This window comes from Pholis gunnellus (genome assembly GCF_910591455.1).
Source record: "Pholis gunnellus genome assembly, chromosome: 9".
Taxonomy (NCBI): domain Eukaryota; kingdom Metazoa; phylum Chordata; class Actinopteri; order Perciformes; family Pholidae; genus Pholis; species Pholis gunnellus.
In genome coordinates this window covers 6947143-6972858 of record NC_136535.1, presented here as the reverse complement: position 1 = coordinate 6972858, position 25716 = coordinate 6947143, and the positions used below count along the sequence as shown (strand labels likewise).

Below are 25716 nucleotides of genomic sequence, written 5' to 3'. Positions count from 1 at the left end.
CGACGTTCAGCATTCTCATATGATGAATGCATTCACTTACTCCGTGCGTTTTGTTTTTCTCCTGACTAGCACTGTCGTGTCTTAGCTTGTTTTATGTGAAACTTGGCTCGGAACACAGAGCAGGCTAATAAAAAATCTTTGTGTGCTTGAGGCAAACTGGGAAAGCAGCAACAGACTGGTTTGTTTGCAGTAAAGAGTGAAAACGAGCTAAATGATCCTCAACCCACATAGCTTTTGACAAGCGTCTGTGGTGGCAGGCCTGTCTCTCCTGCGTTCATGGCGCCTCACGCCGTTTTTTATTGCATTACAGTCCCTGCTCATTTGAGAATAATATGTCAAGACGGGACATAAGCCAATCAGCGCATGTTGCCTGCTGCCATAGTCTATTTACCCTATTCGTCAGTGCTTTCCTCTGACTTACTGCCTCTCCCTTTTTCCAAATTCCACTCCCTCTCTCCCTCTTTTGTCTCTCCCTCTGACTTGCTAAACCTCCACAGGGCAGCAGGTGTTCACACTTACACATGATATAACGTCTCATGGTGAGTCAGTAATGAGAGATAGATGCTCGATGACTTATGCTTTTTTTGGTGTGGCGGCATATTTTTCCAGTAAATGTGTGTTTGTGTGTATCTATGCTGCCTTCGAGACTAAAATAAGAACTTATCCAGTCTGTAAATCAAGAGAAAGCAGAAGCAGTCTGTTGACCAAATCGCAAAAGATGTTTTTTCTGGAAGTATTGTTACATCCACATTCCACCCTTCTCTCCTCCCATAACCTGTCAAAATGTTGATGATGACTCATCTTTTTGATCCCAATAAGTAAAATGTGATTACAGATCTTGGGCAATCTACCCAACCCTTCCCGTCACATAAAACCCTCAAGCTTGACTAGCACTGACAGTTACATGGGTCTTAAGGTGTGTACCTGGGTGTTGGTTTGCACCAGGATCATCAATATCATCCGCAGCTTACTGATCAACCTACCTAACTAGAAGACAAGTGATCCTCAAAGGCTGTTTCAGTCTTTGTGTCCCCACTTCTAAACTTCAAAGTTAAGTCACTCCCACCCCCGAACCTCTGTTTCATGTGGAAACATGACAAACCGCGGAAGCAAATTATTGTTAAAGTTATTTCATGTGACCTTATAGGGAGGAGTTCAGTAACTTGAAATCACAGCGAAAAGAAAAACAAGACCAAAACTCTGCAGAGCTTTTACTGTGGCCTGTGCTTTGTATTCACCCAAAGCTCCCCCTGAATCAGAATAACTTCTATTTCTTCTCATTTTTTCTTCTTCCGATTCCATTTCAGCGGCCTTCGCTGGCCGACGGAACAAATCAGTCTGGGATGATGTAAAATATTTTGTGAGGTTGTGTGCTCCACTAGTCTTCAAATAAATGTCCCAGTCACGACTGTCCAAGACTGAGTCACGACCCAGGCCAAAACTCTAAACATGTCTCAAGAACAAAGATTGTCTCTCCTACAGTAGCGTGAGTCTTTGTTTATGGAGAAGTGACTGTCCAGTCTGTTTTCCTGAGGCCAGCCATCCCTCTAGTTCAGGTATTTCTGGTGATGAGACAGGGACCACAGACAGACACATTTCTTCAGCTCTGTTGTTCCCCCTCAAGCCTTCTGTCTGTGTGCGTCACCTTTTTTTTGCTCTCACTCCCCATGGCGCTTTTCTTTGTGCATGTCTGACCTCAAGCAGCTCTTTTCTTAAGTACTAAACAGGCATGTGACTGCAGATTTAAGGCAGTGGTATAAACCGCCTCCACTCTTCCTCCACTGCGATTGTTGCACTTGATGAATTCAAGACACACTGAGACTTTATCTCTCTTGTGCAGTCAAAGGGGCGTAGAAAAGCCTCCAACACTTGTTTTTCCCGGCCGCAGAATCTAGTTGTGGTCAGGCTGTCACTACCTCCCTTGTCTTCCTCCCTAACGTGCTTCTCTGTGTCCCTCATTTCCTCCCCACCTCTCTGCTTCTCATACACCCGAGCCAATCTCACAGAGGAATGAGAGGGAGGCGAGCAAACAAGCCTATGGTGGTGCAGAGAGGGAGGGGTACAGCACAAAGACATGGAGATGGAGGAAGAAGGGGAAATGAGGTTGAATCTGAGGCTGTTGTGCCTCTAGGACCAAATCAAGAAAGTCCAGTTTGTGTTTGCTTGCCTACATGAATGAACATGTGCATGTGTGACTGTATGCATTTTTGTGTGTTTTATGATAGCGTGTTATATGTGTTTGCACGGGTACCAATGAGCTTGTGCGGCTGAATATGTGCATGTGGCTGGAGCTGTATTCAGTTTATGTGAATGCGTGCGGACTCAGCTCTGGCTGGCTCTGCGGCTCATCACACGCTACAGCCAACTGCTGATTACACAGCACTTGTTTTGTCCTTGCTCTACTCTGTTCTGTGCCTATTATCAGCCCGGGAGCCTGCGCAGAATTAGACGGAGAGCTTTGTCTAACACACTGTTACTTAAGACTCCACTTCAGCTGTTTTCTCCTTGGCTCTGCGCTGCAGAGGACACCCTCTGTCGGCGTCTCGGTCAGACATTTGAGTCCAACACTCTGCACGCTCATTCCCTTGATCTCTCTGTGGGACTGAAGCCTGTTTACCCAGCCTGATGACATTATCACAATCAAGAGGGGGTCAGTTCCGTTCCACTTCCTGTCTGGAGGCTCCCTGGTGTGTGTTTTGCGATAGTTTGGCATACACAGCTACATCGCCTCACTGATTCATAAGAGTTTCCTGCGCTGTGACACCCCTAGCATCAGGTGAGTGTTAGCAGGCCGTGACTTATTGTCTCAATGAGGAGCTAATGAGTTGACTGATGCTAGCACTGCACTGTGTCATTTGAAGGGCAATTGTGTGAAAGCTGATTACGCAGTAGTTTTGGACAGTTGGTGTCCATTTTCTATGCAGAGTGGTTGTATATTGAAGGGTGTTCCTGCTTCCTGCTTGCTGAAGGAACTGCCGGGCTTAGTAAATGATGACAGGAAGGACAACAGGGGAAAGATAGCAGATTTCCTCTCATGTTCAGTGGGCTGGGAGGTAAACAATGATGGGGAATTCTGGCAGTAAATCACAGAACTTATTCAACAAATCCTGTAGTATCTTAGAAGCCACATCTCGTTACATCATATACATTGCTGTTCACATGTGTCTGTACAGCACAGTAGTAGTATAGTGGACGAAGAACCATCAGTGTTTACCTTGAAGAATAAATGATCCATTCTTTGTTGAAAGACTTTGGTCCCAGGAGGCCTGGATGAGCAAAGCTCTGCCCTCAACTAAAATGTCCTGGTTTGTGAGGCATGACGGACTGCAGTTTATTTTTCCACTCTCTTTCTCTCTGTGTGCAGCCTCTCAGTCACTCAATGGGCACCAGAGCAAAAAGCCTTGTGCACAAATCTAATCAAACCCTACCCCATCAACCAAGCCAAACATTCCTGAGGTGCAATTAATTTGTCTCCTGTCTGAGCCTCTCTGCTCTCAGCACTGCAGCGTTGAGTCACAGTAGCAGCCAAGCGTTGACAAGCAGTTCTGATGTTGCTCCATCACATCTAGCACAGTTATCCGTTGCGGTACATGAACTCAGGTGTTCAGGCTTTATGAGAAAAGCGAGTAAGGCAGACAGTGTCTCTTAAGTCAAGTTAGCCACGATACTACCCAGCTTTTATAGGCTCCATAATAATCGACTGCATTAACCCCCATTTCTCTCTCTGTCTCTCCCTTTTTTTTTTTCTACAGGCGCTAGCAGCCAATGCAGGCACAGGGTTTGCCGTGGCGGAGCCACAGGTGGCGATGTTCTGCGGAAAGCTCAACATGCATGTCAACATTCAGACAGGCCGCTGGGAACCCGACCCATCTGGAACCAAGAGCTGTGTCGGAACCAAAGAGGGTGTGCTGCAGTACTGCCAGGAGGTGAGTCACTGTGACACACACATCTCTAATCTCCATCGGTCTCAGCGAAGTGGTGAAACAAAGTGGGTTTTTATCGTAGCCAATGAAATTACTTTAGGGAGAATTGAAGGTGGATGTCCTCACCCTCATGCAAATATCATTAATTCACTAATTTCACAATTTTTGGGGTATTGAGTATTAAGTCTTAAGACTGGCACATTTACTATAGTTTGACTTGTTGTCTATGGTAAATGGACTTGACTTATATATACTGTATATATAGCACCTAGCTAGTCTTCCAATCACCCAAAGCGCCTTACACTGCATTCACACGCACATGTATACACTGATGGTAGAGGCTGCCATGAAATTCACACACACTCGCAGCAATTTAGGTTCAGTATCTTGTCCCCAAGGACACTTCGACTTTGAAGGACACTTTGACATGCAGACTGGAGGAGCCTTCCGATTAGAGGGCGACACGATCTACCTCTAAGCCACAGCTGCCCCTATTCTATTTTGAGAGGTGCTGGCAGATTTTGTTGCATTTAGTAGATTATATCAACCCAGTCTCACGGCGGTACGTTGAAATGGTCACAAAATTGAATCTATTGATTTGTGTACGTGGACTCCCATTTTCCATTTTTTTGTGTCGCTCAACACTTTGAAATGAACGTTAGTTTCAGGCAACAAAACCACTTAGCTAGGTTTAGGAAAAACGGCACGAAGGCATCACTTCTCAACAACACTTTGGGAAGCGAACCCCGGTCTTGAAGACCGGTCTCCTGGTTGAATGACCTGTGTTTGTTTGACCCATACACTTTCCGACTCATCTACCATAGTTTTTCCCAGTGTGTAATACTACCTCACCAGCTCTGTCTGTTGCATAGTCATGTGGAAGCGTTTAATTTGTGTGTCCACCCCGAAAAAGGATCCTGACTGACTTTACATTGCCATTGTTTTTGTGGTGCCTACATTCTGTAATTGCATCATATTACGTGTCACCACCATGTAATGGGTTGTTAACAGGTCGGCCATTTCATGTAATGCTGCGAGACCGGCATTAAGAGAAATTAGCTACTAAGGTGGAAAAAGTCATTTTTCGTTTCACTGTGATTTGTCGTCTTAGAGGCTATTGAGCTGTTCCTGAAAGACAAACATGATTTAAGGTATAGTGGGTGGCATTTCAATTAGCAGTCCCTGTAATTGTCATTTCCTCTAGCTGCTAGCTGTCTTTCATGACATGTTTTTCCATGACATGGATATTCTGGCTCTTAATTATCTGTTCCTACTGCATCTCCTAAACCAAGAGGCTGCTGGTATCTCAGTTTATTATGCAGCTGTCCAAAAAAAAGAGCAGGGTTGTATATTTTAAAGAAGCCTTCCCCACACAAGCTTCAGTTACATTTATTGATGACATTTTGATGGCATTTGGGGAAAGTGTAAATTGTGTGCTTTTTCATGGTTGAGCAGATGGCATCGAGACTATAAAGCATGGTTTAAAGAATCCTATTGAAGCTCCACTTATCGCACCTCTCTCTCACTCTCTCACACACATACAAAATACCTCTCTTATTATTTAGTACACACTCTCTGTTTCTTCTCCCAACAGATGTATCCCGAGCTCCAAATCACAAACGTAGTGGAAGCCAACCAGCCAATTCGAATTGAGAACTGGTGCAAGAATGAGAAGAAGGTGTGCAAAGGGCACGCCCACATCGTGGTGCCTTACAAATGCTTAGGTAAGCTTTTACATTCATAAGTAGTTCAAGGGCTGGGGGAAACCAATTTGAGGGCTGTAAATGACCCTTCATGTCAAGTGTGTCCCATCCCCCTCTTCTATATTGGTCCTTCATTCCATGTAGAGAAAGAAGAGATTATGATACATTTTAGCTATAGGCAAAGAGCAATATCGGGTCTGATTCAGATGACTAAACCTGGCCTTCAGCTGCAGATAGAGCAGATCCCGGCTGGATGGGAGCTAATGTGAATGGATGCCATTATTGCTGGGGAGGCTTGTTGAGCAATAAAGCACAATCTTATTTCCCCCCTCAGACAGTGGCCATAAACTCACACAGACACACAGGGTCAGCTAGAGGGAGGTCTGTGAGGAGGCCTGCTTTATTACTCCCCATTTCTCCATTCGCCTGAGCTATCATACACACCTCTCTCCCTCCTTTGTCTCCTGCAGCCTCATTGTAATCAACAGTGGCAACAAGGCTATATCCTGGGTTATTAAATGTCAGATAGAGCCTAAGACTTTGCAGGCCACATGTCTCTGTGCTCCCTAACTTACAAAACCACAGCACACTCCTGCTGCCTCTGAGGATTGCAATAACAGAGAAATACAGCTCTGAAACAAGACTCCTCTTTGTACTTGTCCTGCTATGTCAGGAAGGAAAAAACATCTTCCTCTCTGCTACAAACACTTCCCGGCACCCTTCCTCTGTCCGAAAGCCTCTTGCTGATTGAGTTGTGCCTCTTTCCGGGGGAAAAAGCCATTAGCAGTTGCACTGGACTGTGAAATGGGCTACCATTCAAGAGCATTTTTGGCAAACACAGAGAGGAGGCTTTTGGGAAATTCATGGGACAGCAAACACCACAACTGGAGTGGATACTCTGTGGCTGAGACAGGAATACAGATGAGAAAAGTTCACATGCATTCTCATTCACGGCCTCCAGAATTCCCTCAGTTTGCTCTCATCTTCCACCCTGAAGCTGTTTCCTTCAGACTACCTGCCATACCTGATAGCCTCTGTCTTCACTGTGGCCGACTGTTGCATCCAACAAACCGAGACCTCTGGTGACGATTCCACAACAGCACCATGTAGTTAAAGAATGAAATTAACAAATTTAATAGCTTCATTACTTGTTCTTGCACATTGTTTGTCATCATTGCTAATGGTCTGTGCACTCATGCCTCATCAAATTACAAAGGCCTTCTCGGCTGCTCTGCTGGTTTGCAAATGAGGATTCTGGACAGAGAGAACAGAGAAGACAGATGGAGAAGAAGAGATAAACATAAGGTGTTGGCGAAAAGAAGGCTATTGAGAGGGTTTCTGCTTAATTATGTAATGGAGCATGTAAGGGGCCTAATTGGAGGGCTCTGATCATATGCTACTCGCCACGGCATGCCTCTGCCACCTCACCGTGCCTCACCTCTGCAGCTCAGTATTTGTCAGGCCTCTCTATCATATTAAATTCAACGAGGAGTGCTTTTGAATTATTCATTATTTGTGATGTTCACATAGTGTTATTGAAATGTGGACATCAGAGGTTCTGCCTTATATTCATCAGTGTACATTAATTATAGTAGAATCAAAAATAAATAAAATAGACCAAAGGGAGGTGGGCTCTAGCTTGAACGATGTGATTAAAAGGGCCAGACCAGCACCCATGTCAAGTTAATAGGTTTATATAAATAATGGAAATGCAAAGGAAGGAGCTCAGTGTAAAAAGAGAGGGATGGGTGATGCTGTATCCCATCTCTCCATGCAAAGGCTCAGTCACAGAGCCACAATCCCTTCCTGTTTCCTGTCCCCAAACAATGGCATTGGAAATGAATGTGTTTTTTGTCCCATGGCACTTTAATCCCAGCAGCATGATGTCTTTGTCAAAGAGCAGAGGATTATTTTAGAGACTTTATTTCTATTATTATGTCTAGAATGGTGAGAACAGTCAGTGGCAGTTGTGTGACTTATAAATTGTGGGGGAAATGCACTGGGACAATACAGACTGCAGCAGCTTCCGTGCAAAAAACATTTTCTGGGTAAACACAGATTTATAGATCTTACAAAAGACACATTTTATATTTTAAATTATGTTGCTTTATATGTAGAACTATTGCTGTTGGTAGCTCTCAGCAATATATCACATTTTCAGGAATATTGAGGCTTATTCTTAGCTCTGATCTTGACCTTTGAGCTACTTTCTACCCCGTAGACTTTTTTTCAGGCCGGGTTTTGATGAGAATTGAATTTGTGACATTTACAGACATGACACATACTTTGCCTTTCCTGTTGACTAAGCCTGTTGACTTAATGAAGGTGCAGGGCCTGATATCATCAAAGGGGCTGGGTCTTGGGATTGTGAATAAGTAAATTAATACAAACTCAGACTTGTTTCAAGAGCTCCACACCTCTGGCTCTACGCACTCCTTTGCATCTGAAAATGAGTCTGAACTTTGATATAGTGTTGTGGACAAAAATGTGATCACATTACTTTACAATTGTAAGATTGTGTGACAGTATCACATATTTAACCTTATATGAAAGGTATGCCTTGGGCAAGTGCTACAGTGTTGGTTAAGGCTCGGTGTTGTCTATGTTTAAAAATGATTTTTGCTAAAAAATTAAAAACAGATCTGAACATGAGCTGGAACCCAATGCAAATGTTCTTTCTATTATGTAACATCAACATCCAGCTTCTTCCTGGTTTTAGTCACGTCTCCTCCATTTAGTCCTTTCATGGTGGCGGATCAGATGTCTTCTACTTTAAAGGCACAATCTTTGATGCAAATGTAAACAAAAGGGTAGCCACACTGCCAGAAATCAAAGCACGAGACTGGAACCTGATATCGTTCTCAAACTGTATGACAAACACTAGACAACAACTACATCTACATTAACATTTAACTAATATTTCATAATACTGTTTAAGATTTTTTACATCTTTATTGTTAAAAAAAACCTCAGTATTGTGTGATTATGAACTGAGAAACACATAATACGGATTTAATATAATCTATTAGAGATTGAATCATTAAGTGCACTTTCATTTTCAGATCTCACACTGATTGCACTAAATTTCATTACAGCAGGCTTCCTTTGGAAAGTCCTTGAAACACAATAGCCGTGCTGTCGATGAGCAGATCTTGGTTGGTGCTTAATTTAATTCACCGCCTCCCAGTACTGAAGGTATCATTGGTGCACTGGGTGTATTCTTACCCCCTAGATGCCGACAGTGCAGCCAATTCTGGGGACTGGAGAGTGTTAGTGAGGGTGTCTGAGAGACGGAAGGTTAAAGGGAAGGCGGATGAATAGAGTAGGTGGAGAGGAGGTCACAGAGAAAGAGGAGTATATGCTCTCATACACACACGTGCAGAAACACACCGAGCAGGAGTGCTTGCGAGGCACAGCTGCTCTCCAAACACCACCATCCATCACCCACTGCAGTGTGACTGCATATGGCGTCTGCTTGAAACCCACTCTACTACCTCACAACCAAAGCAACCTGTGAAGGAGAGAGAGTGAGACAGAGATGAAATGAAGAGACGGTGTGTGAGTGAATGAATCAGTTAGCGTCCGGTGTGCAGGATATGGAGCTGAAGGTTGTTGGGAGTCAGTTTCTCTCTCAGTCTCTCTCTACTTTTCTCTGGATGTGAGGAGAGGAGGGAGAGACGTCGGCACCAGAAGACACATTCAGATCTGTTTACTTAAGCAAACGTAGCAATAAATCCATGTAAAATGACAAAGTAAGGCATGCTATCAAAATGTTATGTTATATGAAAGGAAGAAGTAAAGGAGGATTATTATTAAAAGTAAAAGCACACATGCAGAATGGACACTCAGTGTTATTTGATGTACTCTATTCTATTATACTCTTTTAATGCCACAGCTAGTCAAGATGGAGGTCATTTTAACTACTTAATATACTGTTGGTAGTTTAGGCAAGCTATAACAATGCATCATATTTCATAAGCTGATCACATCTGAAACGTATTAAAAAATCTTAATTTCCAAAGAAAATATAGTTCCCAAATAAATGGAATAGAAATGACATTTTCAAATGTGTTGTTTTAGTCCAAAACCATTTTCTTATTTAACAAGCTGGAACCAAACAATGTTTAGCATTTGCAATGACAACAATCATAGCTGTATCCAAGAACAGTACTTGAGTAAATGTATTAAGTTCCTTTCCACCAGTGGTGGGCACAAAGCAGAGGGGCAGGAGAACTAGGGTCTGGGGGGATGAGGGGGTTGTGTGAGGTGGTTACTGTATCTCCTGGGCGGAGATGAGAAGCAGCTGCTGAGCCCTCTGCTATTTCCAGCTCTCTCCTCTTCCTATCCTACCCTCTCATTTTCCAAAACACTGCTTTTTCACCCTCTGCCGGCCTGCCTCGCCTGGCTCATATGAAGTGATCCAGCAGCTCTGCCTCAGGCCGAGGTCCCAGCAAACCACTAAATGAGCAGTAATAGGACGGCTCTCAGCCCTCGTCGTGAAACCTTTCGACCCTCATTTGTGTGTTTTCAGTCCACAAATTCCTCGGCCACTCTGATCTGGACTTTGCCCTAAACCTTCTATTCATCGCTTCCTCTCTCCGCCTGGATTTCCATCTGTTTCTGATGGCAGTGTTTCTACCTGAGCGTCTCGTCACACTGCCAGCCAATAAGCAAACGCTGTCCTTTTTAATCGTTCTTATGACCCCTGCACCATATGGTTACACACATATGGTTTTCAACGAGCAGCTATTCATAGGAATTCACAAGATACCTTTCATGTCATTTATTTTTTTCCCAGATCTGCTTTCCGTCAGCTCGTTCTATGAATAAAACATCTCCGAATTGAATTCATCAAGCAAATGATATCATTGACCTGCAGGGAGACAACCTTAAAAGAGTCTCAGTGTGAAACCTGATTTCCTCCACTGCCATTTTGATTGCAGTGTTATAGGTTTGGCTACAGAGGAGGGACAAATCTCTCTTGGCTTCAGGTGCACTGGCAGATGTTCAAGTGTCAAATGCCCTTTCTGTTATACTGCGGTAATGAAATGTAAAGGACCAAGCATCTATGAATTATTGAATCATGCCCTTTTTTCTCCTCATCTCATCTACTATTCCTTTTTTAGTCCCTCTAGATGATTTATTGTTTCTAACCCTGGCTCTGTTGTTAAGCAGTGACCTAGCAGGGGAGTCATTTTTTTCTTTTTTGGAGAGATTGGTGGTGTGACTAACAGGCGTATTGGTCTGTGTGATTTGCTGTTACAGTGGGCGAGTTTGTGAGTGACGTGCTTCTGGTTCCAGAGAAGTGCAAGTTCTTCCACAAGGAGCGTATGGACATGTGCGTCAGCCATCAGCAGTGGCACGGTGTGGCCAAAGAGGTAAGGAAGGAGTTACTGCATAGGAAACAGTGGGAGGCTGAATGTCCGAGATAGCAGTGCAATGCAAAACAAAAGTCATGTGGGAAGAGGAAGTATTAAGCATCAATTTGACTTTTAGAAATTCACTTTTATTACTTTACAATCTTTCCTGGTCCCTCCTTAAAATCTTTCCACCTGTCTCTGAGGGCCTCTGATCACAGGCTGGCTGGGAGCCCTCACAAATCAGCTCCTAATCAGATTAATGTTGTGCCTGTGACGCAGCTAATCCCCCATGGGCAGCTCCAGAGCTGGCCCCTGGGGGCCACTCTGACTACGACAGTCTGCTCTTGTCTCTCCCTGCCTCATGCTTCCTGACTACTCTTACAAACCCAAGTATCATCTGCAGCCTTAGATAGTGTGACATCCCAAACAACCTGCGTACAATAATACATTTGTTTCAGCCAAGCAGTAACAAATCTTACCAGCGGGACAATCTTGGTAAGAAAAATGACTCCAAAACAATCTCAGCTCCCTCACCAACTGACACTGAGTTCTTAAACAGTTTCTCAGCAGCCTTCAGCTGCTATGTGACGCACAGGATTGTTGAAAAATAGCACATCAGTTAAAGGACTGCATGCCATTTTGGAAGTGTGGCCCATTAATGGTTTTAGTCTGTAGATGGATTGATACAAGTGATATACACTAGAAGTCATCAAATAGACTCTGCCTCTCTTCCACTAGATAGCTAGCATACACCTGCCAAGATTGGTAAACCTAAAAGATAACGAATGCTTTGAAGCGCCTGTGCCCATGTTCAGTGGATATCATCACTAGCTCACTTCTTCCACCTTGTCAGGCCTGTGCCAAGAGCTCCACGGTGCTGCACAGCTACGGCATGCTGCTGCCCTGTGGCATTGACAAGTTCCACGGCACCGAGTACGTGTGCTGCCCCTCCTCTCGCACCGGGGAGTCCGCTCCACCTTCCCTGCCCTCCCAGGAGGATGACGACGACGACGAAGAGGAGGAGGTAGAGGACGAGGAGATTGACGAGACCGACCTGGATGCGGAGGATGCCGTCGAGGACAGGTGAGCAGTCTGTGGTTCTGTTCATGATCAAGGCATGTCTTTGAAATTTCGAGCGTGATATCCAGTCTCTTGTGAAGGGCAGGTATTACTGGCCATCTGGATGAATTAATGTGTCGTGACATTGACCTATGGCAGCTGCTCGGGCTTGTTTGATAAATCACTCCTCTTCCTGGCCTCCACCCCTTCACTCAATCACCTCCGCCTCCCTCCCTCCCTTCCTCAGTGAGACACCAGCTGATGAGGAGCCCACACTAAAGGAGGAGCCAGAGGACGAAGACGAGGAAGATGAGGAGGAGTACCACTATGTGTACGAGGACGAGGAGGCAGATAAGGAGGACGAGTATGAGAAGAAAGAGAGCAGCAAAATGTCAGAGATCCAAGATGAGGACAAGACTCTGCAGGAAGTGAAAGGTTTGTAAGGAGTAGTTTTAAATTACAATGTACTGTACTCACTTCTATCTCTCTTTCTCTCTCTCCCGTATTGGCTCTTTGCCTGCCACTTAAATATAACCAAACCTTTTTAACTTTTAATCTATAGGCAGTTATGATTAAATCTCAGCCAGACTGTAATTAGATAAGTGTGTGCTTCAGCAATACCCCTTTCTTCAGCTCACAGCAGACACTGAGATGTACTGTGCTGCTTTATCAGAGTACAAGGACAAATCATCCTGCCTTATTTGTGGCCAAACTTCCGCCAATTCATGCACATGTACAAAATGAAGTTGCTCTGGTATTTCTTTTATTTTTATTGTTTTGTTTAATCATATTTGTAGATGTAGGTAAGGAGTGTTTGGTGGTAGTTTTCTGAGTGTGTTGTAATTGAGACCGGAATTAAGTGCTGCCCCTAGTGGCCGGATGATCTAACAAGCTGTCCCCTGGCAGCGGTGTGCACCCTGGAGGCTGAGATCGGCCCCTGCCGTGCCTCCATGCCCCGCTGGCACTTCGACATGAGCCAAAGGAAGTGTGTTCGCTTCATATACGGAGGCTGTGCCGGCAACCGCAACAATTTCGACTCAGAGGAGTACTGCATGGCCGTGTGCAAGCGCCTGAGTAAGTCTCACCAGACAGAGGCTGGTTTGACAACACCCCTCTATCTCTCTCTCTGTTTGTGTCTTTGCTGCAGACTCTTCATTGAAAACACTTCAGAATAATTTAGGTTTAGTCTGTCACTGACTTATAAGCAGAACACCTGTTCTGCAGTCTTTAGCTGTCACTCATCAAATCACTACCGCTGGTATTACCATGTCACTTCCACAACAACAACTGAATTCACTCAAGATCATTTTAATTTCCTATATTATTCCACTGACACATTAAGTGCTGCAACTAATGATAATTTTTAGTCATTATAACATATCAGTTATTTTTAATTGAAATTGTTTCGGCTAGATAATGTTGCATGTTGTTTGCTTTGTCAGGGCAACAGTTATTAACTCAAAGATATCTATTTTTAAATGATTTAAAACAAAGTACCAAATATTCACATTTAGAAGCTAGAAGCAGATTTGGTGTTTTCGCTTGATAATTTATCCAAATTGTTGCTGATTTATTTTCTGTCAATAGATTAATTAATTATTAGTTTAGCACTGTATCACTGAATAAAATGTCACTTAGCATCCAGATGTTCACTAATAGATCTTAATGTTTTCATTTATGGCACAAACTGGCTCATTAGTTTTAGTTCATTCTCTACAAAACTATATCTGACAGAAAGAAATTAAGTCTATATATCAGAGATATGTTTGTTCATACCAATGTGCTATTCCATTGGATTCTTGGTCAGATTCATACTCTTCTCTTATCATGTAAATACCCATCTTGTGATATTTAATTATGATTCTGTCAATTTTAGACTGTTGTGTCTTGAGGCCAATGTCTTGTACAGCTGCGTTTTTGTTTTACTCAAAGTAATGCATTGAAAAAAGTATGATTTTCGTATCTGTAACAAAACTATAGTATTGGAACTGAAGAATTTCAAATAATACACCCAACTACCACTACAGGTCAAGACCTCCCAAGTACGTTTTCAATTGGGATAGAAAAAGAAAATTCAAATTGAAGTAAAAACTCCCAAAACACCTTTTTCCTTCTTAATTTAATGTTCATTCATATGCATGCAAATTCAAACATACTTGCTAGAGTTTTGTTTTCTTCTCTGTTTGCCTGTCGGTGTTCTGTCCTGCCATTTGTTTCTTGTTTCTGTCTGTCTGCCTGTAAACAACCTGTCTGTCTGCTCACAGACCACTGCCACTACTTTAGCTAGAACCCCCAACATATGTCAGAAATCACCTTATTTTGGACTTTACAATGACTCACGTTTAATCAGTTCAAACACAGTTCATGGCCAAGATTGGTCTTTTGCATGTCAGAAAATAAAACAATCGTAGGAGCTGCAGCAGTAAAGGTCAGAGCAGGAGCTATGCGTTTATCCGTTAACCTGTGCCTCCTGTTTTTGATGGTGAGGTGAAACGATGAGGTCTCTTCCTGTTTGCGAGCCTGGAGCGATATAGTTTTTGCGAGTTGCAGCAGTGCTGGGAGTGAGTCCTGCGTGACTGTATAGCGAGGAACTCAGAACAGAGCCCTCTGGCTTCGCCCCAGATGACCCAGCCATCAAACACAGAGATATTTCCATTAGTGTTGGAGACGCGATCTGTCAGCAGAAAGCCAATGGGAAGATGAAAGGAATTCAAAAGGAAAGACTGTCAGATTCTTTTACATTTATCAGAGGTACTGAGGGTGGAAGAACGCCAATGAGAGCAGTGCTTCTGGGAGGATTTTTGTCCAACTTCAATCTGCATTCCACTTTAAACTCTCTCGCTTTCTCTCTTTCTCTTCCCAGTTGTCGTTCGGTCTTTGTCTTTCTGCCTACTTGTGTCTGCCTGGATCAGCCAGTCTGCCTCTTTGTCTGTATCTGTGTTTGTCTGTCTGTCTGCATGGTTGTCAGTTTGCAGCCCTGTCCACTCACCATCTGTTTCTGAATTTTCAGCCATGGCACCGACTCCTCAGCCCACCGATGATGTGGACATCTACTTTGAGACACCAGCCGATGACAAGGAGCACAGTCGCTTCCAGAGGGCAAAGGAGCAGCTGGAGATCAGGCACCGCAACCGCATGGAGAGGGTGAGTTACCCAGGACACCGCTCCCCAAAGGAGCTTCTGCCTGAGAGAATTCCAGGCTAAAAAATGTAGCTATTCGGTTTGATCGCTAAGTATTCCTTTGTTTCAATGGAAGGCTTTCTTTTCCATCCATCTACGTTTACAAAAATCACTGTTGGACGCACTTTGAGTGAACAGGTGCAGTGGGAACACCTTGCATCTGGCTTCATTTCCGTTTCTCTCACTCCAGGTAAGAAAAGAGTGGGAAGAAGCTGACCGCCAGGCCAAGAACCTGCCCAAGGCTGAGAGGCAGACATTGATCCAGGTAAGACACGGATCCTTCCCCTCGGGAGTCCCTCCTTTGTCCCTTTGTTTGGGTGAGATATGACTGCTCACAGGCTCTAGGTCCCTCACTCCCTGTGCCATTAAAGATAACTTTTCCCTGGCTGCTCTATCTTTATCACTCTAAGGCTAAATTAGAGCACTGTCTGAATGGGGAGACTTCTAAATGAGTCCCCAACTCCCCTGACAAGCCTGTGAGGCGACATGAGTGAAAAACATTTTTTTTAACAAAAATTCAAAAGAGCTTTGTAATGCCACACTGTTTAGGGTGCATGATACATATTTATATATGTGTATGATTTTGTTTGTAGCACTTCCAAGCCATGGTGGAGTCTCTGGAGGAGGAGGCAGCCAGCGAGAAGCAGCAGCTGGTGGAGACTCACCTCGCCCGGGTGGAGGCCATGCTGAATGACCGGCGCCGTCTGGCCCTGGAGAACTACCTGGCTGCACTGCAGGCTGACCCCCCCAGGGTAAACACCACACACTGGCCTCTGAGTTCATCTTTTATCCTCTCCTCACCTCTCCATCTGTCTGTTGCTTTTCCCTCCCCTCAGTCGATGTGCAAACACATTCACACGCACACATTTTTATCAGACAACACCCACGCCTTACACTACTTATGGCCTGTGAATTATCTCATATCCTGTCAAAAGACCCTCTGTCCACTTGCAATTCATCATGAGGAGAAGGAATTGCTGTATCCAGAAAAACACACAACCCAAAATCCTCCATGAGCACAAAGTCAATCACATTTGAACCCACAGCTATAATCTCTGTGTTATGTTTTTTTTAATTATACTTTTATCTAATAGTCTTTTGATCTACAGTTTGGCAATCTGTTTCAAGGAACTTGTGGCTTCTCTATCCACCAGCCCACCAGTTGGGCTTGTCACCCAAAGAGGACTATAATATTTATATTTTGTACTCCTTTCAAATGTTTTAACCTGACCGGAGTGCCGTAAATTCTAATCCTGCTTCTGTTACACCTCAAAAATTGTTAATTGCAACATCTGTGGTGTGAAGACTTTATGTCATGTCATAAAACAGATTTTTGTTGCACCTCACATTTGATGATGAAAGTTCTTGGGTGGGGGAAAGAAAAGTTATTGTAAAGCACAAAATGAGCTTACTGCTAAGTATTTTTGAGTCATATCGTTTCATCGTTTCATGGTTTATTAACTAAAATCAAATAAACCTAAAATAATGAAAAGGAAGAACATAAACATCACTTTAATAACTATGAAATTAGAAGAGAACAATTGATTGACACGACTTCAGAGAAGAAACTGCTGTCATGTCAGTTACTGAATATCGACACAAGACATCATCCTCTCGAAGAGTCAGTATTACACCGATGTTTTTTGAGGCTGTTTCACCACCCAACACTATAAACCACCCTTCTTCTTCCCACTCCATGTCCCGCTCAGCCCCACCGCATCCTGCAAGCCCTCAGAAGGTACGTCCGCGCAGAGAACAAGGACCGCCAACACACCATCCGCCACTACCAGCATGTCCTGGCTGTGGATCCTGAGAAGGCTGCTCAGATGAAGTCGCAGGTCAGTGTTTTATCCGGATTTGACTTTGGTGAAAATGGCCAGGGCCTAAGGTGATGTCTCGATGTTGCTTGTTTTGTCCAATCCATCCATCAAAAACTCAAAAAATAAATATATAGTCAAAATATTCTATTTACAAAGAGAGAAAAGCATCAAATCCACACATTTGAGAAGCTGTAACCAGCATATGTTTGGCATTTATGTTGGAATTAATTATCTTAGATTTATACAATTTGTTATCAACTGTGAAGTCCTTTTATGTCCTTTAGTCCTTTATAGTTGAATTTGGTTAATTGGTACTTTCCAATAATTTGAAGTTTTGCATCATTCCTACGCTATTTTCAACAAACTGTATTAGAGGCTGTGTCACTAAATCTGAAACCTCATGCAGAGCCACTCAAGATCCTTCACTCCTCCTATTCCCGCTCAGACAGGGAAGGGATAATGATGTCTCAGCCTGCTCCTCTCTGCCCTGTTTCTAAGTGTGTAGGAGGTAGAAAGAGTGTGTGTTTCTCTGAGTTGAAGCCCAGGAGGAGTGAGTAGGCTCAACTGACAGAGGGAGGGCGGGTGTTTCATTCACTTAAGCCTCAGCCAAAGATTAACATTGCGCAGGTCTTGTATAATGCTGGACTCTGAGCCGCTGCACAGGGATTTGGCTGGAAGCTCCTCTGTTAGATGTACACGCCTGTTTATGTCAGAGCCCTTCGACACCATTTGTAGTCATCCTCCACCATTACAGATAGCACAGCAGATGGATGAAACAACATTGTGAGGAGGGGAAGGGACATCAGGATTACTATTTGGATGAATCTTAGGATCTGGGAGGCAGTGAGCCTCTGTGCTCAGTCATGGGAAGCCAATCTGTATCGTCGGGCTCTAGCAGTGTTTACTTGTCAAGCTGCTGTGTATTTCTTCACCCAGCCAATCCTTCAGCATGTTCAAATCTGCATTTTCAGTGTTTGCAACAATTTTTGGATTTGACATGTGACTTATAAGTGCATTACACAAATACTCCTTTGTAAATAGAGGGCATGCTGGGCTTTATGTAACTGTGTTATGTGACTTTCTGGGATCAAGAAGATTCTTTGTTTTTATAAAAGCCTGACCTGTTTAGCTTCGGAGAGGTTTCCCCAACACTGGGACATGTAATCGTCATAATGAGGATTGTTTGTTGAACATCAACGGGAAGGTGCCACAGGGGCTGCGTCTTGCTTTTAATGGGAAAAGGTGCATTATTGCCATCTGTTGCCGGCTCTGGTGCACTGCAGCATGTGTTGGAAGATTAAAACAGTCAATCATCATAGTGGGAAATAAACACCAGTTAACTGCCAAGAGCTGGTCAGCTTTGTCAGTGGCTGGTAGTTTTTCATATTCTGCCAACCGCTTTGGCAGCAGAAATGTGGAAATGTTCCTCCTCTCTTAGCTTCATATTGCTAGTAGAAACCATATTTAGGAGACTGGAGAATTTTTGGAATACACAAAGTTTTGTATCCGTTCGATCAAAAGAGTTTGTTGTTTTACCCAGAGTGTACTTGGTGATCATGACAGGCAGTAGATCCTGTCAAGTCAGTTCAGAGCCTCAAGACTGATTTGAATATCACGTGCAGCAACTTGTTTTATGTCTGCAAGCTGGCTGGCTGCGAGCGAGTCTGAGTTCATCTTAAGAAAATATGCTCTCGAGCAGAAAGCATATTTCGGACGGTTGTGAACATGTGCGACCCTCTCTCTTAAAAACATTTATATTCTGGTCAGAGAACAGCTAGCTGTCTGTCCTCAAATTTGTGCTGTATAGTCATATATTACATATATGACATTGGTAAGTATTTTTCTTGGTTGCACCGATTAATACAAATTGTAATTGTTTTCTTTTTGCACATGTGACAATGGTTGATGTTGTTTACTAAATGAAGGATTTACATGCCTAACAACTTCTTCATCATCTGCTGTGTGCGTTATCATATGTGTTGTTGTGTTGTTCGTCATCTTTCTGTTTGGTTTGTATTTTCTCTTCCTGCTGACACCTGTTTCTGAAGATGAATTTCAATTTTCTCATATGCATTATCTCATAGCACCACCATGTTTTTCCTGCTTCTCTGTGCAAATCTCCAAACATGAAAGCCAAGACTGTAATCTGTGAATCTATTAGGTGACACAACTTGTATCCTCACCAGTTAAGCAATAAACTTAAGAGAATTTCAGGGGGATTTTCTGGGATAAGAGTGTATTTTCTGATTCCTTAATCTTAGCTTCTGAATAAATTCTGTTGGGATGAATGTTATATTCTAATAGTTGGCAAATCACGCTGTAATTAGTTGCAGTGGATTTGTGTTGAAAAGATTATTCAGTTAATGGATTTGTCATATGCCATAAATTGATTCATCAACAATTTGAATGAATGATTCATCATTTTACGAAACAATTCCGGCTTCTCCAATGTGAGGATTTTCAGCTTTTCTCTATCTTATATCATTATAAACATAATATTCACTATTGGACCTGGAAAGACAACTTACAATGGTCATTTTCCGTGTTTTATGGCATTCTACAGACTAAACTAGAATTCAGTTTTATCTAAAATGACAATAATTTGCTGCCATCCTGCCATTTGCTGCGAACATTTTGTCTTTTTTTTTTTTATTATTATTATCCATTAAAAAAAACGAATTTCTGTACAGTGAAGCAGTTTTAATTTGTTGTCATCATAAAAAGACAGCAGGATTTTGGTTATATGACACCCTCTTTGTCTGTCTTCCCACCACCAGATAATGACCCACCTCCGTGTGATCGAGGAGAGGATGAACCAGAGTCTCTCTCTGCTCTACAAAGTACCTTATGTGGCCGAGGAGATTCAGGATGAAATTGGTGAGTCATGTTCGGTCAGAAGCCCCAAGGCAGCTTGGAGGAGGGACAGTGTGCCGTAATAAAAATGAAGTGAAATGAAAACAGTGATGGAATTCACACATGTGCCAGACAGATGAAGCCAATACATAACCTTTCTTCTTACCTGTCTTCTCTTCGTGCAAAAATAAACAAATATAGATGGAGACTAGTAGACAGGCTTCAGTCTGGAAACAAATTAACATAGACACAGAGAACAGCATTGTCTTTTTCTTAGTATGAATTTGTGCAAGGAAATACAATGCTAATAACTGCTACTACGCTTTGTTTTTAAGGGTCTCTGCTCACCAGCTCTCGTTTTTACAATTGGATCTAAAGCTGGAAGCTGTATTTGGAATGTATTTATCTCCAGTGCTACAATTTAAGACAGGCAATTTCCAGCGTGTTTAAGTAATTTGGTATTTTGGTTCATTAAAAGAACCATAACATGGTGTTGCAGCACAGATTAAAGTGGAGCGGGCGCGGTGACAGAACTGGGTCACAGCTTTCACCATGCAGCATCCTGGTGGGAGATGTGCAGATTTACATGGAAAATAGCTCTCAGAAAAATGGTAATTGGTAGTTAGCAGAAATGGGAACAGACGTCTCTTGTAGCAGCAGCTCTGTTAACAATAATTGGTGAAACTCTCATTTTACACACTGCTGCCATGTGCCAAGCCATTTCATACTCTGTCATTTGCCCTTTTCTGCAGACGAGTTACTCCAGGAGCAGAAAGCTGACATGGACCAGTTCCTGTCGTCTATCTCTGAATCACAGCCAGATGTCACCGTGTCATCAGAGGAGAGCGTGGAAGTTCCCGTTTCCGAGGGCAAACCCTACCGGCCCTTCCAGGTCACATCCTTGGGGTCCCGTTTAGAGCCAGAGGGTGAGCAGCTCCAGCCCCAGACACAGTCGCAAGCAGCATCATGAACAACACTGTGGCTGTGTGGAGAACAATAGGTCATACACATAAGTCTCTCTGAAGGAGATTGGTGACGAAGCACGACAGAACTGTTGCACAGTGAGGGAGAATAGGTTTACAATGTGTTTTATGCCGATGCAAATGTGTTGTGGAGCCATGGGTTTGGACTTATCTGTGCATGCACAGTTCCCTGTGGCCTTCAACGCAGCAGTACTGAAGTGTAGATAAATGCACAAAGCCTCAGGCTTTGGTGCTGAGCTGGAGCCAAAAGCTTTGGGTAATAAACGAGCAGTTATGGCTCTATTCTTTGTCACATCTCTGCCAAACAAAAGATTGAATTCTCACCGAGAGAAAAAAAGTAATGGATCGAACGCTTCCGGCAAGATGGAAGGCAAATTACGAGTAAATCCCCAAGGAACATTTGATATACATGCCAACCCCCCAGAGGGCTGAGACCGAGCCAGCCAATTTTGAAATTGCTCCCTTTTTTTGAGTTTGGTTATGTCTCAAATTTATTTTCAGACTCTTTCCTGCTGGACTCTTTTCTAATTCAATTAACACAGCTTGATAATCCTGCCTTTTCTCTTCTCACCTAAGTTAACTCTCTTCTCTCCTTCCCCATTTCTGTTCTTTTTTTCTGTTGCTCATTTCTAACGCCAAGGCGATCTATCAGACTCCCCACGTGCCTTCAAGAAAGGTTGGTGCCTCTGTTGCGTCTTGTTTTTCTGCAGCCCCCGCCCTTCCTTCTCCCATCCTCTTTTTTGGTCCACTGCTCTCCTTTCCTTTGGTGCAATTTGGGATCCTCTCTCTCCCACCATTTCTATTTTATCAAAAGCCATCTGGTGGTTCATTTTCTCCTTTTTTTTTTTGATGACTTACATGGGCTGCGTGGTTGGGTTTCAGTTGCTCTTGTGCTTTTCATCATACTCGGATTATCACCTCATGCTGAATAGCAAAGCATTGGTAGAGAACAGTAGAGAACAGTCCTAGCCAGCTCCCCTCTCAGAGAGACTCTCCAGTCGTGTGTTCGCTGTCATCCCGTCCGCAGTGCATTTGTCAAACCACCTTGCTTAATTATTCCTCCTCCCGCACATTCATTTCCTTCATCAGTCGCCCTCTTTCTGACAGGAGCTGTGTGATTTAGTGGCCCTGTCTGAGGCTCAGTGTTTCTGCTGCTGACCCACAACCTAATCTTAATTGGCCCAATTTGTCCTCTAAAATCTGAGACAGCGATGTGGTTACGTCACCTGCTTAGTCTGATCTGGGCTTAGCCCTGTGATCTTACTCCGTGAACACAGAGACACCTTCCACTGGTTGTTAAACCTAAATTGATGCACAATTTCTTCTGCTGTTTTATTTTTTTTCATAGAACTTTGTCCCTCTGTTGCTGCTTTTGCATTTTTTCTAGTCCAACATTACAGTTATAGAGAACAAGAGAGAAAAGCAGCAAGAATGTCAACATTCTGACCCAGTGAATATTTGACACGTGCCTATAAATGATTAATTGTCGATTTAATGGACTAATTGCTTCAGCACTTTTTCAAATCCATGCAGATGAGAGGTCACATTGCTCCCGTAGAGGTCACTCCCATTGTGCTGTGTGTTATTGTGGCTCGCTGCGACACTATGTGCACCCTGCAGTACCATCTGATAACCTGCCAGAGTTTCAGACGTCACTCCTGCTTGAGTGAGGATCGCAAATGCACATCATTGTTCCTCGCGTAATCCAAAGGCAATTGTACTAATCGTGAGCGTTTGGCTTTGGCTGACGAGCAACAGCAGCAGACAATAAGTCAACGCCAGACTCATTGCTGCTGTACGTTCAGGAGGACCCGGCCCTCACTACCCCGCTCGCGCTCTCTTCTCTAATGCCATGAATAAATCATGAACTATATGTTGTGTGTATATTAATAGATCCTATGCCTATACCAGAACCATCAATCAACGTGCATATTTGGTTCAGCCACTCACCGAAACCCACAGTTTTGTGTTATTACCTATGAAGGATTTGTAGATGAGGAACTTCAGTGATCCAGAGTTTTGACCATGAAATTGGAAATAAGTGAGGGATACAAAATACCTGGATGACCCCTAATTGTTTAGAAATGTTTCGTTTAATTAGTCAATAGGTGTTAAAAGAGCAGATTTATGCAAACCACCCCTTTGAGAGGGCCTTTTGTAGGAAATGTATGGTCAGTGTCATGTTGGCGTCACAGTGCTCACACTGTGCAGAATGGAAGAAAGGACTTTGTTGTTACCAGTGCACTAAGGAGACTGACGTGACATTTGTGAGGAGAAGAGCTGGATATCTATGTGCAGCTGTCCACAATCAATACCACCATCCCCGTGTGTTTGTTTGTTTGTGCTGCTCTGCTGTTATTGACTGCGCTCCTTCACCTCCTGCAGGCTCCGCCATGTCTGGTTTAGACGGCCTGATAGGTGCTGAGGAGAGAATCATCAACAGCAAACCCAAAATCAGCAACAATGTGGTAAGAGCTTCGCTGTCACTTTTATCATTCTGTTTGTGCCTCAAAGCTTTGTTTAACTTTCCAACTTGCTTAACACGTGAGCTGAGAGCAGCATTGTTAAAGCCGGATATAGTCTGCAAAGATATTTAATTGTATTTCCTTTGTTAAATATCCTAAAAAAACTCTCTGGACAGTTTAATTTCATTACCTCGACCTCAGACCGAGGCAATTGAGCTGATGATTGAGTCATTCATTTAGTTCATTTAAAGCTTTTGACATAGCTCTCTTAAATTCAACTTTAATCAGTCAGATTATTCCAGTAACTATAGTAACAGTATCTCACACTGGGCTATTTGCGTGTCACTCTTTGGCCTCTGCCAACCGACCCTCATTAAAGATCAACTCCACACTTTGTTCCGCAGTCATCGCATGCTACCTTTCTTCACCAGACACACTATTCCTCCTCTTGGATTTTCAAACTATTGCTTGGCTGCAGAATGTGTGCTGTGTGTCGCATGCTAATCCAACACCCAACTGCAAAGCTGTGTATTTGTGTGTGTGAATATGAGTCGTGCAAGTTTCTGAATGCATGCATGTTTCTTTTTTGGAAGTGCCAGTCTTCTTAGACGGAGCAATCTGAGGTTAAAGAATGAAATGTCTTATCGTGATAATTTCCCCCCCCCTCGGAAACCAACTCTGGACGTCTCTGCAAACAGCAGATCTTTAATTCTGCCTCCTGAACACACCCACTTCCACTCACAGCGCTTCTTCTTTAGATGAGAGCTCTCAGTAATGAGTGGCTGTTTAGAAAGACATGTTAACTGTGTGCCTAGATGAGAGTCTGTTGTTGATGCTTGTAAACCCCCTCCCTCTCTCCTTCCAGTCTGTACAAGACAGCTCCAAGTGTATCATCACCCAAACACAGATAATCTTTACAGTTTACTTCGCTGCACATTCACACCCTCTCGCTCTCCGCCTGCCTATCTCTCTCTATCTCACACACGCACTGTGGTGAGTGTAACCTGGGCTCCCCTGTCTGTGTTGACAGGTGATTGATGAGTCTCTGGATGTTAAAGAAGTGGTTTACAGTGCAGAGAGAGTCAGCGTTATGCATGATGATGAGCTGGTGAGTATAGCGGTGCCCTCCACAGGGCTCTTTGGGGAACTGTAGTTGTCAGTAGTGGGGAGAGAATGAAAGAAGGAGGGAGTGTGCAAAGATACTAGTTCTGCAGCGGAATTAAAACGTAAAAAAACACAGATTGGGAACAGATCACAAATCCACTCTCGTTTTTTTCTGTTCAGGCTAAAATGTTTTGGTTATTTCTGCATGGGAGCATGTTTGTTATGTGATTGTATCTGAATGTACACATTTAAAATCTCAGTGATATGATACGATGAATGTGAACCCACACAAACTGAGCGTGCTGAGCGTGCTCAGTTTGTGTGTGAGAATGAGCAGTAAAAAAAGATTCCCCAGTGGCTGTCTACATATGATTAGTTTGTGTCATATGTGCCAGATTACATTGTGAAGATGAGTGTAGGTGACTGTGGTTGTGTGTTTTTACTGAATTGGCCAAGATATTACACAATCTTCCCCAAAGACGCATTTCATGCATGTGTACACACTATCACAAGTCGATCATTTCTTACATTGGCTTATATTTTAAAGGGAAATTCTTGTATTTGTCAACCTGGGTGCCAAACTTGTGTCTTTTCATTATGACTATTGATCAAGATAACAATTCACCCACAGACTCCCCTGTAGATATTTGGGAACACAGATTCCAGCAAAAACAATATTGATCAGAGGAGAAGTGCGAGCCTATTGCAGCTTTGCAAAAGACTTAACATTAACAGAAATCCTGGCAAATAGTTCTATTTGAGTCCGACTGAAGCAGATCCACGTCATGCCCGTTAGAGAAGTAGCAGCCGCAAACGCAAGAAGATAGTTTGTGTCAGTAAGTTTCCAAATTGCAAAAGTTAAATGTTAAATGCGGTTAGACCCGTCACGATAACTACGTTGTCTACTTATCATACTACATATGGACATGACCTCGATCCTTTTTTCTGACCTCAATTAAAACTGTAGCGTTTACGCGCCTATTTTTTTACATAAGAATGTCGCTTTTAATTTAGCATTATATTAGTGGCATAAAATGGCAATAACATTATTAATCGCAATTATTTATTTATTACAATAGCGCCCAACAAAAGTAGTTATTGTGAGAGGCCTACATTTTGTTATTAAAGTTGTCATGCTCCTTGGTCATAATGAATTTTACAAATATGAGAATAAGATTTCACATACATTGCTTAGATGGTTGAAGCTTTATCAAAAATTGTCATATAACAGCATGAGAACAAAAACTTGAATGACTATTCAGCATA

General features: G+C 43.1%; 1 protein-coding gene across 1 annotated transcript in view; it reads left to right on the top strand.

The window, feature by feature from the left end:
* Window positions 1-25716, top strand: part of aplp2 (amyloid beta (A4) precursor-like protein 2) — a 49320-nt gene that overhangs the window by 20825 nt on the left and 2779 nt on the right. The window contains exons 2-15 of the mRNA XM_079166335.1: window positions 3753-3926; window positions 5518-5647; window positions 10892-11004; window positions 11840-12069; window positions 12293-12480; window positions 12952-13119; window positions 15056-15189; window positions 15416-15490; window positions 15819-15977; window positions 16935-17063; window positions 19823-19922; window positions 20651-20824; window positions 23267-23349; window positions 24377-24454. Coding sequence (XP_079022461.1) covers window positions 3753-3926; window positions 5518-5647; window positions 10892-11004; window positions 11840-12069; window positions 12293-12480; window positions 12952-13119; window positions 15056-15189; window positions 15416-15490; window positions 15819-15977; window positions 16935-17063; window positions 19823-19922; window positions 20651-20824; window positions 23267-23349; window positions 24377-24454 — 1935 coding nt within the window. The remainder of the gene's footprint in view (window positions 1-3752; window positions 3927-5517; window positions 5648-10891; window positions 11005-11839; window positions 12070-12292; window positions 12481-12951; window positions 13120-15055; window positions 15190-15415; window positions 15491-15818; window positions 15978-16934; window positions 17064-19822; window positions 19923-20650; window positions 20825-23266; window positions 23350-24376; window positions 24455-25716) is intronic.